At 48.7% G+C, this 16911-nt stretch overlaps 1 protein-coding gene across 4 annotated transcripts; it reads left to right on the top strand.

Moving 5' to 3' along the window:
• Positions 1–1698: 1698 nt before the first annotated feature.
• ZNF76 (zinc finger protein 76) lies at positions 1699–15297 on the top strand (the record flags this gene model as incomplete). Of its 4 annotated transcripts, none has more annotated exons than XM_084259600.1 (13): positions 1699–1771; positions 6002–6082; positions 6185–6262; positions 7293–7492; positions 9464–9580; positions 9888–9963; positions 10553–10662; positions 10915–11020; positions 11815–12048; positions 12140–12303; positions 12922–13086; positions 13617–13730; positions 15193–15297. In XM_084259600.1, the coding sequence occupies 13 exons, from the start codon at positions 1699–1701 to the stop codon at positions 15295–15297; spliced, it is 1623 nt and encodes a 540-aa protein (XP_084115726.1). The 4 variants fall into 4 exon arrangements, with proteins under 4 accessions (XP_084115726.1, XP_084115725.1, XP_084115728.1 ...); XM_084259599.1 differs by having other exon boundaries at positions 10553–10678; positions 10841–11020; XM_084259602.1 differs by lacking the exon at positions 11815–12048 and having other exon boundaries at positions 10553–10678; positions 10841–11020.
• Positions 15298–16911: the final 1614 nt, after the last annotated feature.

The raw sequence follows: 16911 nt of genomic DNA, 5'->3' as shown, positions 1-16911 counted from the left end.
GGGCAGCAGGCAGCCATTGACATTTTAATCAAGGAAGTGGTAGATTTAGGTTTATACATATTTTAAGTCACCCCACAAAATGTTAGAAAATGAGCAGGAAGGGCCTCCCCAGTGGCGCAGTAACGCAGTGCTGTGAAGCTGTCCGCAGCCTCTGCAGTGCCAGTTCAATTCCTGGCTGGCCAGGGAGAGTCCCACATGGCACAGCAGACCTCTCCTGTCTCGCCCACTGCTCCCCTCAGCAGTGTATTTCAGTCAGTCTGCCTGTTCTGCTCCCTGCTCAGTCTCTGGTGAGTTCTCTCACCCGCCCGCGCCTCTGGCTTGTAACCCAGTGCTTATATAAATAAATAAATCTAAAAGAAAAAAAAAAGAAAATGAGCAGGAAAAGGTAAGCATTCGGGGGCACATACAGTGGTCTAGAGATGAGGTGATACCTGAAATTGGTACCTACACTTTTTTTTTTTTTAATTTTTTTCAAGGTGGTTTTTTTTTTTTTTTTTTTTGGATTATTTATTTATTTATTTATTTATTTATTTATTTATACAAGCACTGGGTACAATCAGAAGAATGGGAGGGTGAGAGAATTCACCAGAGCCAGAGTGGGGAACAGAACAGGCAGATGGATGAAACACACTGCCGAGGGGAGCAGAGGGTGGCAGGAGAGGTCTGTCGTGCCATGTGGGACCCTCACCGGCGGCCGGGGATCGAACCTGTGCTGCAGAGGCTGTGGGCAGCTTTGCAACCCATCGCTCAACCGCTGCACCACCAGGGGAGGCCCTACACTTTTTTTTTTTAAGATTTATTGATTTATGCATACAAAAACTAGGGTACAGGCCAGAGGTGGCGGGGGGCAGGGGGCACGTTGGTGAGAGGATCCACCAGAGACAGCCTGGAGAACAGAACAGGCAGATTGAGTGGAAAACACTGCTGAGGGCAGCAGCAGGCAAGTCAGGAGAGGTCTGCTGCACCATGTGGGTAGCTCCCTGGCCGGCCGGGGATGGAGCTCGTGCTGCAGAGGCTGAGGATAGCTTCATAGGTTGCGTCTTAACCCCTTGCGCCCCCAGGGAGGCCCTAGTACCTACATTTCTGAGGGAAAAGGAGGAATCAAGCATAACCCTAGAAATTCTAGGTGGCTGGAAGTGTCATCCCTGAGTTAGAGGATACTAGAAGTGGAACATTTCTGGGGGTCAGTGGCACGTTGTGAGTTCTGATGGTGGCTTGTTCCGTCTGTGATGCCTGTGGGAAGTTCACTGTTCACAGGCGGGTGGGTGTTGGAATGAACAGAAAGCAGCAGCAGCCAGTGTGTTGTCTGCTGCTGGCTTTCAAAGGCCTCCTTTCCAAGGGGAGCAAGTTTAAAATGGATTTTGATCCATGGTATCTTATTTTACAACCAAATTGGCTGACATGCTTCTCTCATATACATAACTTTTAAATTTCTTAGATCTGTGTGTTTTGAATCCTCTTCATAAAACTACAGTAGTTCTCTACTTTGAAGAATTCATCTTTTTTTCTTCTCGGCTGGCCTCATTCACTCTTTCCCTGTGTGTCCTTGCAGCAGGAGGAAGCTGTGCAACTCATAATGTGTGACACTGTCCATGTTCTCAGATTTGTGACCCAGAAGCAAGCCTCTCACCTCAGCTGTGGCTCTCGGTGCTGGCCAAAAGCCAACTTCATGTCTGAGTGCACGAGCAACAGTTGGCAATGGAGAGCTTGGGGCTGCAGACGGTGACCCTCAGTGATGGGACGACAGCCTATGTCCAGCAAGCTGTCAAAGGTGAGTATTTCTGTGAAACGCAGAATCCCATCCTGTCTCCATCCTCTGAAGAGACATGTCCCCTTCCACAAGTCTCACCACCATTCCGCCCGCTCTCCTGCTCACCATGACTTGCTCTGCGTGCAAATCTTTGATGAACTGATGAAAAGGAAACTCTTTAAAAATACCATCTAGACAAGCTAGAAAATCAGACTAACCCAGCTGTAGGAGCCAAAACCTTTCAAAGGCAGAACTCCTTACATACAATGAGTTGCTCATCAGTATTTCAGGACAAACATATGGTTATGACTTCCTGCTTTTCAGATACTGTCATTTCTCAGTGCTTTCTAGAAACAGTTTTTCCTAGTTCAAGCAAGTTTAAGCACTATCTACTGAACATCTGTATGTACAAGATATTCTTCTGGGTTCAGAGTAGGACACTCAAGCATAGAAGTCATGCCTCAGAAATAAAAATACAGGATACACAAAACTGAATTGTAGATAAACAATAACAAAAATATGTGTGGTTTAGGTATGTCCCATATACTGCATGGGATTAAATACTAAAATGATAATAGTAAATACTAAAGTAATATCCATTGCTTATCTCAAATTCGGATTTATCTCAAATTCTGATTCTCAAGGAATTTGAAATCAAGGTGGGCATGGAATCAACAGAGTGTCATTGAAAGACAGCAGCTGGGGGCCTCACTGGTGGCGCAAGGGGTTAAGCACTGCACTATGAAGCAATCCGCAGCCTCTGCAGCACAAGTTTGATCCCTGCCTGGCCAGAGAGTAACCTACATGGCACAGAAGACCTCTCCTGTCTTGCCCGCTGCTCCCCTCAGCAGTGTATTTTAGTCAGTCTGCCTGTTCTGTTCCCCGCTGTCTCTGGTGAATCCTCTCACACACACACCCTGACCTCTGCGTCTCTGGCCTGTACCCCAGCTCTTGTATGCATAAATAAATAAATCTTAAAAAAAAAAAAAAAGTATTTAAAAAAAAAAAAAAGACAGGGCCTTTGGAGCAGGGACACTGCCCTCACAACAGGCTCCTTTCTCGCCAACATTCTCCACATTCCAGATGGTGTGCATGTCTTCTTGGACAGCACAGGCCAGCACTACTTCATTCCTACTCTTGATTTTGCCTTTTCTAGACTCTGAGCATTGTTGTCCTCATGACTGCACCACCCTTGAAACGTTCTTCTTCATTTCAACGAATTGTCAAATGTATTTCAGTTCCCAAATTTGTGCATCAGTTGTTTGTTGATTTCACTCCTGATGATGACAAAAGGCTCTTTATCCTCATAGCAAGCTCTTTCCATATGACAAGGTGTTGGGGGCTTCCTTCCGGAAAGCTTTCTTGACAAGAGTTGTCCATGACGCATGGGTCTGGCTGACTTCCTTTCTTGAGAGTGCAACTTCCCTAGGATACTTTTGATGCTGAAACCCTTTGTTTGTAGACTTCCCAGCACAGGCCTTATCCATTGCTGCAACCTAAGTAGCATGGAAGAATAAGGAGCTGCAGGCAGGACTGTGATTACTCCATCACCCACTTAATTTGCATACCTCAGTATTCAGCTATGAAATAATGGTTGAGTAAATGATAAAAAGCAAGTGGCCACACTTGACCTGGGAAAACTCACTCTTCTTAGGTCTTTCCTTCTCCTGTCAGAGTCCCTTTACTTCCCCAACCTTTCCATTTGTGTCTCTCTCACCACTCTTCCTGGCTCTGTTCTTTGCTTTCTCCACAGTGCTGCAGTGTGTGTGTGCATACTCACACTCATACACAATAGATATCATACTGCTGAGGGTAGAGCTGGCATGTCAGGAGGGGCCTCTCACTGGGGAGCGCGTCTGAAACTCTTGACTGGGCACTCTCATCTCTGTCAGCAGAGAAACCCTAAAACTTTATGAGACTTATCTAAAATTAGAGCAAGCATAAAAATTTCATTCAAGGAGGCCTCCCTGGTGGCACAATGGGTTAAGTCTCAGTACTATGAAGCTATCAGTAGCCACTACAGCACGAGTTCGATCCCCAGCCAGGGAGCTGACCCACATGGCATAGCAGACCTCTCCTGTCTCGCCCACTGCTCCCCTTAGCAGTGTATTTCAGTCATTCCGCCTGTTCTGCTCCCTACTCTGTCTCTGGTGAATCCTCTCACCCCCCATACCTCTGGCCTACACCCCAGTTCTTGTATGCATAAATAAATAAAATCTTTTTTAAAAAATGTCATTCAAAACCAACAAGTTTGAGAGTAGAAAAGTGTGCTATGAATAAATGGGGAACTTACCTGTTCTGGGTAAGTGGGTGCTATGGTGCCCCCCCTCCATAATGGGATATGAAGGCCATGTCAGCCACCAACCTCTCCCCATTATAGTCTTTGGTGGTTAGAGGAAATTCTAGCTTATAATTTTTTCTCAAATAGCTCTTGTCAACATTTTGTTTTCTTTCTTGAAGCACTTTCCCCTTTTTTATTTTTTATTTATTTTATTTTATTTTTTTACTTTCCCCTTTTTTAGCAGAATCTGTACTGGTACTTCCAGAACCCCAACTACTGGTGACTTTGCCATGATAGATAAAATATAAAAATGTAGGTAGCTTACTGCTTGCAGGATGGAAGGGAAGAGAGCGGGTCCTCCCCCATCTCATCTGCCTTTCTCTCCTACTTTTTACCTATGTATTCGTCTTCTGCTTTTTTTTTTTTAAAACTTTACCTTACCTGTCTTCACCTGGGTGGTAGGACTGTTACTTACTGACCCAAGAAAATTCATTTTAGAAGTAGGGTCAGGAATTCCTCTGAGGGGGAGATAGCAGAGAGCTGGACCGGAAGCACTTAGCCTGGTCCTTTGCCTACGCAAGAACTCAAACTCCTAAACCTTGGGGAAACTGCAAAGAAACAAAAGACTTGTTATTAACTCTTCAATCTCCCTTTCCTTGTATCTTTCTCACTTCCTTTCCCTTTGCCCCCCTCTAAAATTGTGGACACAGAGAGAGGCCTACCTAATTCTCATTCTAAATCTAAGAGTTTTTTTCTTTTAAGTGCTTTGTATTAGGAATCTGAAATAAAGGGTGATGGCTAAGACTCAGGAATTTTATTATTTAGCCTGTGTGTTGCCTTAGGTGACTTGATTATTTTTGTGAGAAACTGAAGTGTAGAGGTCAGAGATCAGCGAAGGAGACATTACCCAACAGTGGCAGTAGAACAAGACTAAGGACACAAAATAGCATAGTGGTCACATTCACATAGCTCTGTGCTGCTTTCTTTTCTGTTTCTTCTAAAATGTAGCTTGGGGGCCTCCCCGGTGGCGCAGCGGTTGAGCGCTGGGTTGCAGCCTCTACAGCGCCGGTTCGATCCCCGGCTGCTCCCCGGCCACCGGAGGAGGGTCCCACATGGCCATAGACCTCTCCTGCCGCCCGCTGCTCCCCTCAGCAGTGTACTTCGGTCCTTCTGCCTGCTCTGCTCCCCGCTCTGGCTCGGTGAATTCTCTCACCCACCCGCGCTTCTGATTGTACCCAGTGCTTGTATAAATAAATAAATAAATCTTTAAAAAAAATAAAATAAAATAAAATGTAGCTTGGGGTTATCATAATAACTAAGGTTTATTGAACGCTAACCACATACCCAGCACTGTTCTAAGTGTTTTATGTTTATTAACGCAGTTCACTATCATGCCAGTGAAGACACAACTTTTAATCCTCTTTATAAGAATGGGAAAGGGAAGCACGGAGAGGCTAAATAAGCTCTCCCAAAATTACAGCACTTAAAAGAGGTAGAGCTGAAATTCAAACCCAGGAGGTCTGACTTGTTCCAGGGCCCATTCCTTTTTATCACTGAGCTGCTCTGCCTTAGCAGACTGTCACAGTGGGAGATGAATATATTTTGATTTAGGTAATTTGGGTCATATCTAAATTTTGATCCTTTGCAACTTTCCTAGATTTCAGACAGCCTTTGTCCTTCATTTCAGCCATGTATTATTTGGTTGGAAGTCCCTACTTTGGCAAGTGTAGGTAGAATAATACATTAAGTTGCTCCTGCAGCGGGTGACAGGAAGGGAGTCTGTTGGGAACTGTAGGGTTTTTCATGGAAATATGTCTTCATTCCCATTGCCTCTGAGGCCCAGGCCTGGGGAGGCAGGGAGCCAGGCAACATGGAGAAAATCTCCTGTGCTTAGACACACAGACTGTTTCAGTCAGGCCTCAGCTCTCTTCTGGGCCTGGTCCCACTTCTCTCCATTCCCACCTCCACAGGAGAGAAGCTGCTCGAAGGGCAAGTGATCCAACTTGAGGATGGGACCACTGCATATATTCACCAAGTGACAGTACAGAAAGGTGAGACACCCCTGCCTCATGGAGGGAAGCCAGGCAGCCCCCACTAGGGACCCCTCAGTGGCTCTGAGCTCCAGAGAAAGGCTGGCATTTCTCTTATTACAGAACCTCTTTCCTTTGAGGATGGACAGCCCGTTCAGCTGGAAGATGGCAGCATGGCTTACATACACCGAACACCCAAAGGTGGGGTCACAATCATCAAGACTGGTGGGAAGGATGGGAGGCAGAAATGGCAGAGGTTGGGGCATGGGGTGGCACACCCCAGAATTTGAGGCATACACATGGGAGCTATGGCCCTGACGGTACAGGTTGGCCCACCTGGATTAACAGCCTCACCCACCATCCTTGGTACATGGGAGCAGCTGTTTCTGGCCCCACCAAGCTGAGCCTTGGGGCTTAATAGCATGGACCTTGACAGCCTTGGCTTCAGCACAACCATAAAATCTTAGGACTTTCAGTAGGACCTGAAGACATCTTCTTAGACCAGGAATAAAAACTTAACTAACATTTAAGAATAAAGCTGCTAAGGTATTAAAGAATAATATTTTATTGCTTCTACAAGTACTTTCTTAGGTGACTACTGCATGCACAGCTTTGTCTAGGTGTGGAGTATAGCAGGGAGACCAAAGGAGACACATTTCCTGCTCTCCTAGAATCTGGTGGGGGAGGTAGAAGTAAGTGAACCATGACTGATGAACCAATAATTGCCAGTGAGGATCAGGGTCAGGGAGAGCTTCTCATAGAAAGTAATGCTTGAGTTGAGAGCTGCACTTTGAAGTAGATTTAGCTAGGGGAAGAGGGATGGCAGGAAGGGTTCAATACTCGAGACAGAAGAAACAGCATATGTGGACCCAGCAACGGAGAAATGTGGAGAAAGAATGGCATGTTCAAGAAGCTGCTGGGAGTTCACGTGCTGGGGATGAGGGCAGAGGGGCCAGGTGAAGCAGAATAAAGAATGGCAGGGGCCAGAGCATCAGGCCTGAGTGTCAGGATAGGGTTTTGGGCTCTATTCTGAGCCCAGCTGGAGGCAATTGAACTGTTTGGCCGTCAGCTAACATGATGATGTTTGTGTCCGACAAAGATCCCTCTCTACTGCCAGAGTGAACTAGAGGGGTGAATTAGAGATTTTTGTGGTCCTATAGGCCAAGATGACTATGGTTCCCTCAGTTCTTGCCCTGGTGTGTCATCTGGGCTAACTGTGTGTTTCCTGCAGAGGGCTATGACCCCAGCACCCTGGAAGCCGTGCAGCTGGAAGATGGTTCCACTGCCTACATTCACCATCCCGCGGCTGTGCCATCCGAAAGCACTATCCTGGCTGTGCAGACAGAGGTGGGCTTGGAGGACCTGGCCACAGAGGACGATGAGGGCTTCAGTGCAGACACAGTGGTGGCCCTGGAGCAGTATGCCAGCAAGGTGAGCATGCAGAGTCTGACGCAGCCCACCCGCCATCTCAACCATGCCAAAACTGCCACCTCTAGAGGACAAGCATAGTCCTGTGCTTGGACACGGCCTGTACTACTTACTCCTCCCTGGCTCCCCCTACTCACCTCTTCAGGGTGTTCATGACAGGGTGCAGACAGCTGCTTACACTCACTCTTGTTTATGCTGCCTTTGCAGAGCGAAGACAGCTGTAAGATACCGTGACTTTGTATGGTGAGAATTTAGGCCCAGCTTCACTCGAGCTGCTGTAATAATAATGCTCTGTGCTGCCTGAGAAAACCCTTGCCAGTGATTTTTATTAGTTTTCCAGTCCACTGAGTTCAGATGTTCTTGTATTTATTTTTTCTGTGCTACTCATTTAGTCATTTGGGAATGCAATCCTAGTAGGCAGTGACGAGGATTCTTGCAGAGCAGCTGGGATTCTTGGAACATGAGGCCTGCACAGTAGCTCAGCTGCAAAGGAGAAGGATCCCTGATGTCCAAGGTCTGTCAGTCCAAGCTCTACTGAAACCACAATCCTGCCCGCAAAGGAAATAGGTGTAGCTTTCCAAGCTGGATCCTTCACTCCCTAGGATGAACCACAGAACCTCAGGGTGGATAGAGTAGATTTCCCGGAGCACGAGTTTTACCAAAGATTGGGGGGAATTGTTTTTATAATAAAACTAGTGTGGCTGTGTCATAAAAGAGCGGATTCTCGGCGTCTTTTCAAAATGAAGTGTAAAGCTACAGCAGGTCACTTTGGGCCATGACAACTGCTCCTACACCCCAAGGTATATTTTAAAAGCCAAATCTGAGACTTGCTGGTGATATAAGATAACTGGGCTTTAACTCATAAGTACTGAAATTGGTGCTGCCTTTGCCTCTACCTGGTCTGACTTTCAGTGTCAGACTTGGAGCTCTAATAGGATGAGATGGGACCAGATGATCTCAGAGGTCACTTCTAGCCTGATGTTTGTTTCCTTCAATTCTCTTAAGATCTAGGGAGACATGGGAATGGAATCTGAATGCCTGAGTAGATTAGCCTGCTGAGTAGGTCTGACTACCTGTGACTCTCACCCCCCTATCCACCAGCTGCTTACGTGTCCATGAAGCTTTGCCAGCTGCCTGACCCCCTGACCTGAAGCTTGCCGTGAATTTGGCCTGATTCCTTTGTCCCCTGTTCACTATGACTTTCAGAGTTCTGTTTTAGGAGCTCCCTGAAAGGCCAAAGTGTCCAGAAACAGAAACAAATGTCCCAGCAGGATCCTTCCCAAGAAAATAGAATAGTGCAGTAAGGGTTCCCTGACGCTAGAGGCTAGTGTGAAATGGGTGGCTCTAGTGGTGTTTCCAGAAGAAATGAAAGGGAAGGTCTCATTAGCTAGTGGACACTGGTTAGAACTGAGCCTTTTGGTGGGGGGCTACAAGCCCCAGCACTGGGTGCTCTTGCGGTTTGCTCTTGCAGCCCTTCACTCTGGAAACCACACGAGCTCGTCTCCATGACACATCCCCTTGTTAATGTCCCTTCTGAGCACGGGAGGAAGGGGGCCTCTCCCATCAGAGAATAGAGTTGTTCAGAGTTGCAGCCTTGGTGTGTGCTGCTGGCTTTCAGCCTAGCTCAGGTGTGGCCTTTCAGAACACCCCTGTCCCCCCCCCCCCCAACACTTACCTAGATGTCTGTGGAATGTCCTCTCTTTCATAGGTGTCATAGCCACTGTGAGACATAGTCCTCCCTCTAGCAATCAGAGATGAGTGGTGACTTCACATGCTAGCCCTATTTCTTCTGCAGCTTATCCCAATGTCTGTTCCTTTTCTCTCTGGATCTGTCACACTGAGTTACCCTTCCTTCCAAGAGGTTTAATCCTGATTATTGGGATTTAAGCTGCCAGCTGGGCCCTGTGTCTCAACTTTTCCCTCCCTTCACTGAGGAGAATACATATGAGGACTCCCCCCAAATTTTTTCCTCAGGTTCTGCATGACAGCCAGGATCCCCATAATGGCAAAGGGCACCAGGTTGGGGACAGAGCATTCCGCTGCGGCTACAAGGGCTGTGGGCGTCTCTATACCACTGCTCATCACTTAAAGGTAAGATTAGCACAGAGAGCGCTCAGCCTCGCCAGCTTCCTCACCAGACCAGAATTCCACATTTCCGCTTAGCTTGTAACTGGTCCCCGCCCTCAAGTTGCTCACTGCCTACTGGAAGAGATATAGAAATGTCGGTACAGGGGGCTGTGCACAAGGGAGAAGAATCAGGGAAGGCTTTCAAGAGGAGGTGACCTCTTGACTGAAGAAGAGGCAAAATAAGGGAGGGCCAATACTGATACCCTTGGGCCCTAAGGAGAGCTGAAGGACCCATTCATACCTCTGAATTATGTGATTGCTTGCCTCACAGGTGCATGAGAGAGCTCATACGGGTGACCGTCCATACAGGTGTGACTTCCCCAGCTGTGGAAAGGCCTTCGCCACAGGTATCCTACCTGGATGGAGATCAAAGGTGGGCCGCTTCCAGTTGAGGTCAGAGAGCTCTAGATTAGTTTTTAGAACTCCCTCAAGGGAACCCAGCACAAGATTACTTCCTGGAGAAACTGCTGTCAGAGTTCCTTGACTTACAGGTGCTCTCCTTGGAGGCAACTTGTATGGAAGCAAGAGGCACGTGGTCTGGGCCACTGGGAGTCTGGAGTTAGTAGAGAGACCCTGCCTCTGTGTCGGCACTGACGCTGACCGTCTGTGGGCTGTTTGGTCAGCTATTGTGTCTCTATGGGCTTCACTTTCTTTCCCTCTGAAATAAGGGCCTTCGGTCACAGGCTCTCTTGGTCTCTTGGTTCCCCCTCATGTTCTGGAATGGAATCAGCTGCCTGGTGAGGGGAACAGAGTGTGCCCTTCTTTATTGGCCCAGACAGGTGGGATAGAGGAAAACACAGGCTTCTTGTGTCCAGGGAGGTCTGGTACCTCACAGGGCACACCTTAAGACAGAGAGCCTCTAATTTAGGAAGATGAGGCAGTGAAGAATGAAGCCACACTGAGTATTCTTCCCTCCCCCCGACCAAACATGGGCAGGATACGGGCTAAAGAGTCATGTGCGTACACACACTGGTGAGAAGCCATATAAGTGCCCAGAGGAGCTGTGCAGCAAGGCCTTCAAGACCTCAGGAGACCTGCAGAAGCATGTCCGGACCCACACTGGTAGGCTGGGCCCTCCCTCTGCCCCGTTCCTCAGGGAAGGGGGACTTGAATCCCTTTTCAGTCTCGGATCTGGAGCCCAGTGCTGTCCCTGCACTTTGCTCCGGCATGGCTCTGGCATGGCCACCCTTCCTGAGCCACCCCTCACACACCCCATCTCCACAGGTGAACGCCCGTTCCGATGCCCCTTTGAGGGCTGTGGTCGCTCCTTCACCACATCTAATATCCGCAAGGTACATGTGCGCACCCACACGGGTGAGCGGCCCTACACCTGCCCTGAGCCCCACTGTGGCCGTGGCTTCACCAGTGCCACCAACTACAAGAATCATGTGCGCATCCACACAGGTGGGCCAGCTGGCATGCAAGGACCACCCCCTCTGAAGCCCCAACCCCCTCACTGTAGACTTCTGACCTGAGGCTCAGTCTTGGCTCACAGCCCAGAGCCCTTCTCTGTGGCTCTTCCAGGCTGATGTGGGGGAGGCGTGAGGGGGTTCCTGTGATTCCAGCCCTGTCCCCAGTCCACTTGTAGTGAGCAGTTCCTCCATTTCCACTTAGGTCCAATCTCACAGATATTGCCAACCCTCTCCAGAGTCCCCCTGCTCCCTGCCACCTCTCTCCATCCACCCTGAATTCTCTCCCTTCAGTTGAGCCCCCAGGAAAAGGCCAGGGTGTCAGGCATGATGGGGAAAAAGCAGAGTGAAATACCTTTGGCACCTCACGCAACCCACTGCCCATTCAACTCCTGTACCCTCGCCTTCCTAGTGCTAGGTGCCTCCCTTCTGTATCCCCCTCAGCTGCGCGTGTCCCCTCACTCTCCTGTTGAACCTGACATGTCAGTCACCCGTCTCTATCTCCTGCCTCTTCTGTTTAGAACCCTCCATTTTACAAGCCCCTGAGTTCCCCTACTAGCCCCTGCCTTGCCCTTCCTTCTGTTTCCTCTCCACCTTGTCTCTGGACTCAGAGTTCCCACACCACATCCCCTCTGTCTTCTCTCCCAACTCTGTCCACTCCGAGTCCCAGGTCAGCTCCTCTCCCTCCCTCTGGCTTTCCCTTCACCACCCCTGTCTCTCACCCCTGCCCCCTTAGTTTCCCCCTTGCCAGCCCCAGTTCCCACCCCCCTCACAGCCCAGTGTCCCCAGGGGAGAAGCCATACGTTTGCACGGTGCCAGGCTGTGGGAAGCGCTTCACCGAGTACTCGAGCCTGTATAAGCACCATGTGGTGCACACACACTGCAAGCCCTACACCTGCAGCACCTGCGGCAAGACATACCGGCAGACCTCCACCCTGGCCATGCACAAGCGCAGTGCCCACGGCGAGCTGGAGGCCACGGAGGAGAGCGAGCAGGCCCTTTATGAGCAACAGCAGCTCGAGGGTGAGGGGTGTGGGCAGGAGGTGGAGTGGGAACAAGCCAGGTGCCCTGTGACCATCCAGTGGCGGATGTCAGCCTGGCTCTCCTCTCCCAGCCGCCTCTGCAGCCGAGGAAAGTCCACCACCTAAACAACCCCGCATTACTTACCTTTCGGAGGTGAAAGAAGAGGGTGATGACATCCCAACCCAAGTGGCCATGGTGACTGAGGAGGACGGGGCCTCCCAGGTGGCTCTGATCACTCAGGATGGTGCCCAGCAGGTATAGGCCCAGGGAGGCAGGGGTGGGATGGATCACTCTGGCTGGCACCCTCTCCCACAATTCTCTGAAGGGCCCAAATTCTGATGCACTCCCCTTCCCCAGTTTCTAGCTGTTGGATCTCAGAGAGCAGTCTCTAGAATATATGGAGCACAGTTAATAGTTTCCCTCTTTACATGGAGGCTGACAGGTCCTGATCATCTGAATGAGAAATATGGCTGCTCTTCTCAAGAGAAACATGGTGTAGGGGCCAGAGAAGGTTGTGGGATCTGGAAACATGGGATTTCTATCCAGCAGTATAATCTGACCCTTGTCAGCAAGTGCTCCAATCGTTTGAGTTGACATGAGAATGCAATTAGATGAGGCCCTGAATTGCATGGAACAGGGCTCTGAGCAAATTGGTGGCAAATAGAAGTGGTTGGCAAAACTTCTAGTATAGCCTCTTCGCAACCTAGGACTTCCTGTAATTGTTTGTCCCTAGCCCACTTCATCCCCGTGACATGAAGCTCACCTACTTAGCCAATCAGCTAATTTTAACCTGAGACAGCAGAGACATCTGCCTTGGACTTCAGGCAGCCCTTTACTGCACTTCGGGCTTATCATCTTCCTCCCTGTTGACAGGTCAGTCTGTCCCCGGAAGACCTGCAGGCTCTGGGGAGTGCCATCAGTATGGTGACCCAGCATGGCACCACCACCCTTGCCATCCCCAGTCATGACGACAACCTTGCCACATCTGGCACACATACGGTCACCATGGTCAGCGCCGATGGCACCCAGACGCAGCCCGTATGACCAGGCGGTTTGCTTGGGGTTTCTTCTCTTGTCCTTCCTGTGGTGGGGTGGGTGTTAAAAAGCACAAGCTAAACTATTCAAGCCTTCTTTATAAGAAGACTACCCCCATTAAAAAAAGGCGGGGGGGGGGGGCCTCCTGGGCCATCAGCAAGTCTCATCTCAGAAAGCATTTGGCCTGGAGATGAAGAGACAGGTCTAAATCACCACCTACCCCTAATTTGCCTTGTTTCCTTAGGCAAGTCACTTTTCCATGGGATTCACTCCATTTTAAAATGATGGGACTAAATTATATCTAGGCCCTTTTATAACTCTGTCCTATGATTTAAAATCTCTAAATTAAATCGGACTATAAGAGAAAAAACACCCTCACTTAGCTCTGAGCCCCACGCTAATTAATCTGACCCATAATTATTTTATCTATTCCTTCTGGGTTCCTAGGTGCCCTTCTTGGAGGGATTTTTACTTGGGTGGGGAGGAAGAGTAATGTTTGGTAGATTAGAAAACCTAGTTCTCCTATATTCCAGGTCACCATCATTACCTCTGGGGCTGTAGTGGCGGAGGACTCAAGTGTAGCATCCCTTCATCATCAACAGGTGGCGCTGCTGGCCACAGCCAATGGAACACACATTGCAGTACAGGTGGGTAGAAGTCTGGGAGGATCCCATGGTCAGAAAGGAACAAGGAAGCGGGTGGGGGTGGGCGAGATTAGATGGAGATCTTAAAGAAAAGGCCATTTGGGCTCAAAAAGAGCCAATTTCAGAGGACAGATCCCTTTCTGCCTACATCTGCACACATATATCAAAACTTTCTTGACAGAGTGGTGAAGAGCCTTCTAACTTTTAGAATATCTTTGATGGTGGTATCCCTAGTTGTCTAAGTCCTTTATTTCTTTGTATCTCCATTTCTTTATCTGAAAAATAAGGCAGTGGATGTAGATGATTATTAAGGTCCTCTCCAACTAGTCATTCCTCTGCTGTGAGCAAGCCAGTCTTGACCCTGGACCATCCTCTGGCTCTCTGGTGATGCCCAGCCTAATAACCTTTTTTTTTTTGAGATGGCAGTTAACTTTTATTCAAAAATGCAATAAAACATGAAGGGCTAAATATTTTTCAGAAACTCAAATTTCTCCAAAGTACAAATACAAGTAATGCCTTTTGGTAACATCAGGGAAATAAATAGGTTATTTAATACATATAATTTTTTTTAAGATTTATTTTAAAAATAAAGAACTGGGGTTTAGGCAAGAGGCATGGGGAGGAGGGTAAGTGGATTCACCAGAAACAGAGTGGGCAACAGAGCAGGTGGATCTACTGAAATATACTGCTGAGGGGAGCAGTGAGCAAGACAGGAGAGGTCTGCTGTGCCATATGTGGGTGCAGTGCCCTGGCCGGGGATCAAACTCATGTCACAGAGGTTAGCGACAGCTTGCTAGCACAGAGACTTAACCCCTGCGCCATCAGGGAGGCCCAATACATATACATTTTAAGATAAAAGAAGCCCCAAGGGAAATGTGATCTCTTTATTGCTTGAGAAACATGAGGATATTCAATATTCATATTTTTCCCCTTCTCCTTTCTTAGATGGCCAAATCATATTGGCATCCTTTGATTCTTCCAGTGTGTATAGTTCATGAATAAGAAACTGTTTGTCTAGTGGAACTATAGTTGATAAAATTTTTCTTTAAGTACAGAAGCTGTATACTCATATTTGTTGAATTCCAAATAGTCCTGAATTTAGAAGGTTTTTTATGAGACAGTGATGGTCAGTTTTCACTTTCATCACCTAGATCACTGAAAATGTCTGCTCAAACCCTTGCTTTTAGATGCTCTAAAACTCTTTTTTTTTTCACGATGTCCTTTAAAAGAGCCTTTAGCTTGGTGACATTCTCCATTTTTCAGTGGCTACCAGGGGTGTGCTTCAGCCTAATAGACTCTTTCTTCATCAAGTCTTTATCAAACCCTTTATCAAAGATTGTTTTGGGGGATCATATTCAACACCCTGTGGCCCTTGGTGGATGGCAGACACTCTGAAAAATAGCCCACAAAAGTATCCAGAGGGAGGGCTTACTCTGTCCTTCCTTCTCCATCCCTTTCTCTGAAGCTGGAGGAGCAGCAGACTTTAGAGGAAGCCATCAGTGTGGCCACTGCTGCCATGCAGCAAGGAACCGTGACCCTGGAGACCACGGAGTCAGAGAGTGGCTGCTGAGCCCAGAGAACTGGGTCCCACAGGGTGTTGGAGGAAATGGCATGCCGCATCCTTGCCTCCAAGGGCTGACTCGTGGAAGGTGACCATGTACGTCTCCAGGGCAAGAAGGCAGCGGGAAAACGGCCTAACTTGGAGCTCTGCCCAAGAGGAGGACTGGCAGCTGGAATCAGAGGAGTGCATCATCTTCAGGAGCTAAGGAGGACAGGCTTGGTCATCAGGCTGCACTGGGCTATCCACCCCTCAAAATCAGCTGGGTGCCCATTCTCCCTCTAGGAACACCCTTCCTGCCCTCAGTCTACTCCCCTTCTCAGGTGGCCATTGGGGCTGCTATGGAGACTGGTCCTCCACTCTGACTAGTCACTGCCCATAGGGTAAGAGGGCAGACAGCTCTTCAGCCCCATTTGGGGCAGAGCAGATCCAGCCCTGCCCCTCCCAGCAATAACCACCTCCCGCAGGCCAGCCAAGATGCCTGGTCACTGGCAGCAGGGACTTCCTGCCACTGCAATCAGAATTGCTCAGGGGCCTGTGGCTGGAGAAGGGTGCCCAGCCCCCACCTCCCAGCTTCTCCCCAACCTCTCTGTGGCTAAAATGCAGGGAGCACCTTTGTACATACTGAGGAGTGGATTTAATTTGTTTTGTTTTGTTTTTTTAATTCCATTTTGATATTTTTTTTTTCCCTGCTCTGGGCAGTGGTGGCAAACGGGTGAATGAGTATTTAATAAAAGTTCCAAGTTTCCACCTGGGTCCCTCCCTGTCTCCTTTCAGCTTTGCGCCCTGGTGACTGGGCTAGTCAAACCAGGCTCTTGACCCACTATCCCTAGCACAACCCCCACTCAGCCACAGTGCCGAACTAGTGGGATTGCCCTACGAGGGGCACAGGTGGGAGGAAGCCCAGTTTAAAATAAGCACTGAGGAGCTTCCAGTGACTTCCGCAGCTGAGCAGATGGGCACTAAGGGGGCCAAAAAAACCAGGCTCTGGTTGGATCTCAGGTCTCAAGATGGTTGTACTGGAAGAACTACTTTTCTACCTTACAACACCCCCCCATATATATCAATGTTGAAATATTCATCAATATATCAATACACATACTGATCACAGTTGGTGAATCCATGTGGGCAAAGCCCCATACTGGAGTAGGACTTGGGGTCGCCTTTGCCATGGATACTGAGGGGCTCTGATGTCTCTGGTGCTGAAGTCTTGACAGTTTGGCATCTGGACCACACTGTAAAATTCCAGAACTACCACTGGACTCCACTTAAATGTGTATAGTAGGACCAGACCAACCCATGCTGGAAAGAAGGGAAGCAGGAGAAAGAACTTGAATAAGAACATTATTGGGATTGGAGGTACAAAAACTCTCTACTGTGACGGCTGTACCAAAAGTCCTGTCCTGCCACCTTGGCATGGAAGCCTCTCCCTGACCCAGGCATCCTTTCCTGGGATGCGTGGTAAACTCCCCGTCACTCTTGCCAGTGACTACTTGGAAGCAGAAGGTCCTGGGGGATGCTTCCAGGCAGAGGGGGTCTCCATTGCCTGAGCAGACTTCTCTAACCTCCATGAGCACTGCTCCTGGCGGGGGTATGCCCCAGCCGGCAGCAGCAGGTCTAAGTGGA

Source organism: Talpa europaea (assembly GCF_964194135.1).
Source record: "Talpa europaea genome assembly, chromosome: 2".
Classification (NCBI taxonomy): Eukaryota; Metazoa; Chordata; class Mammalia; order Eulipotyphla; family Talpidae; genus Talpa; species Talpa europaea.
This window is presented reverse-complemented; position numbering and strand designations above follow the sequence as displayed.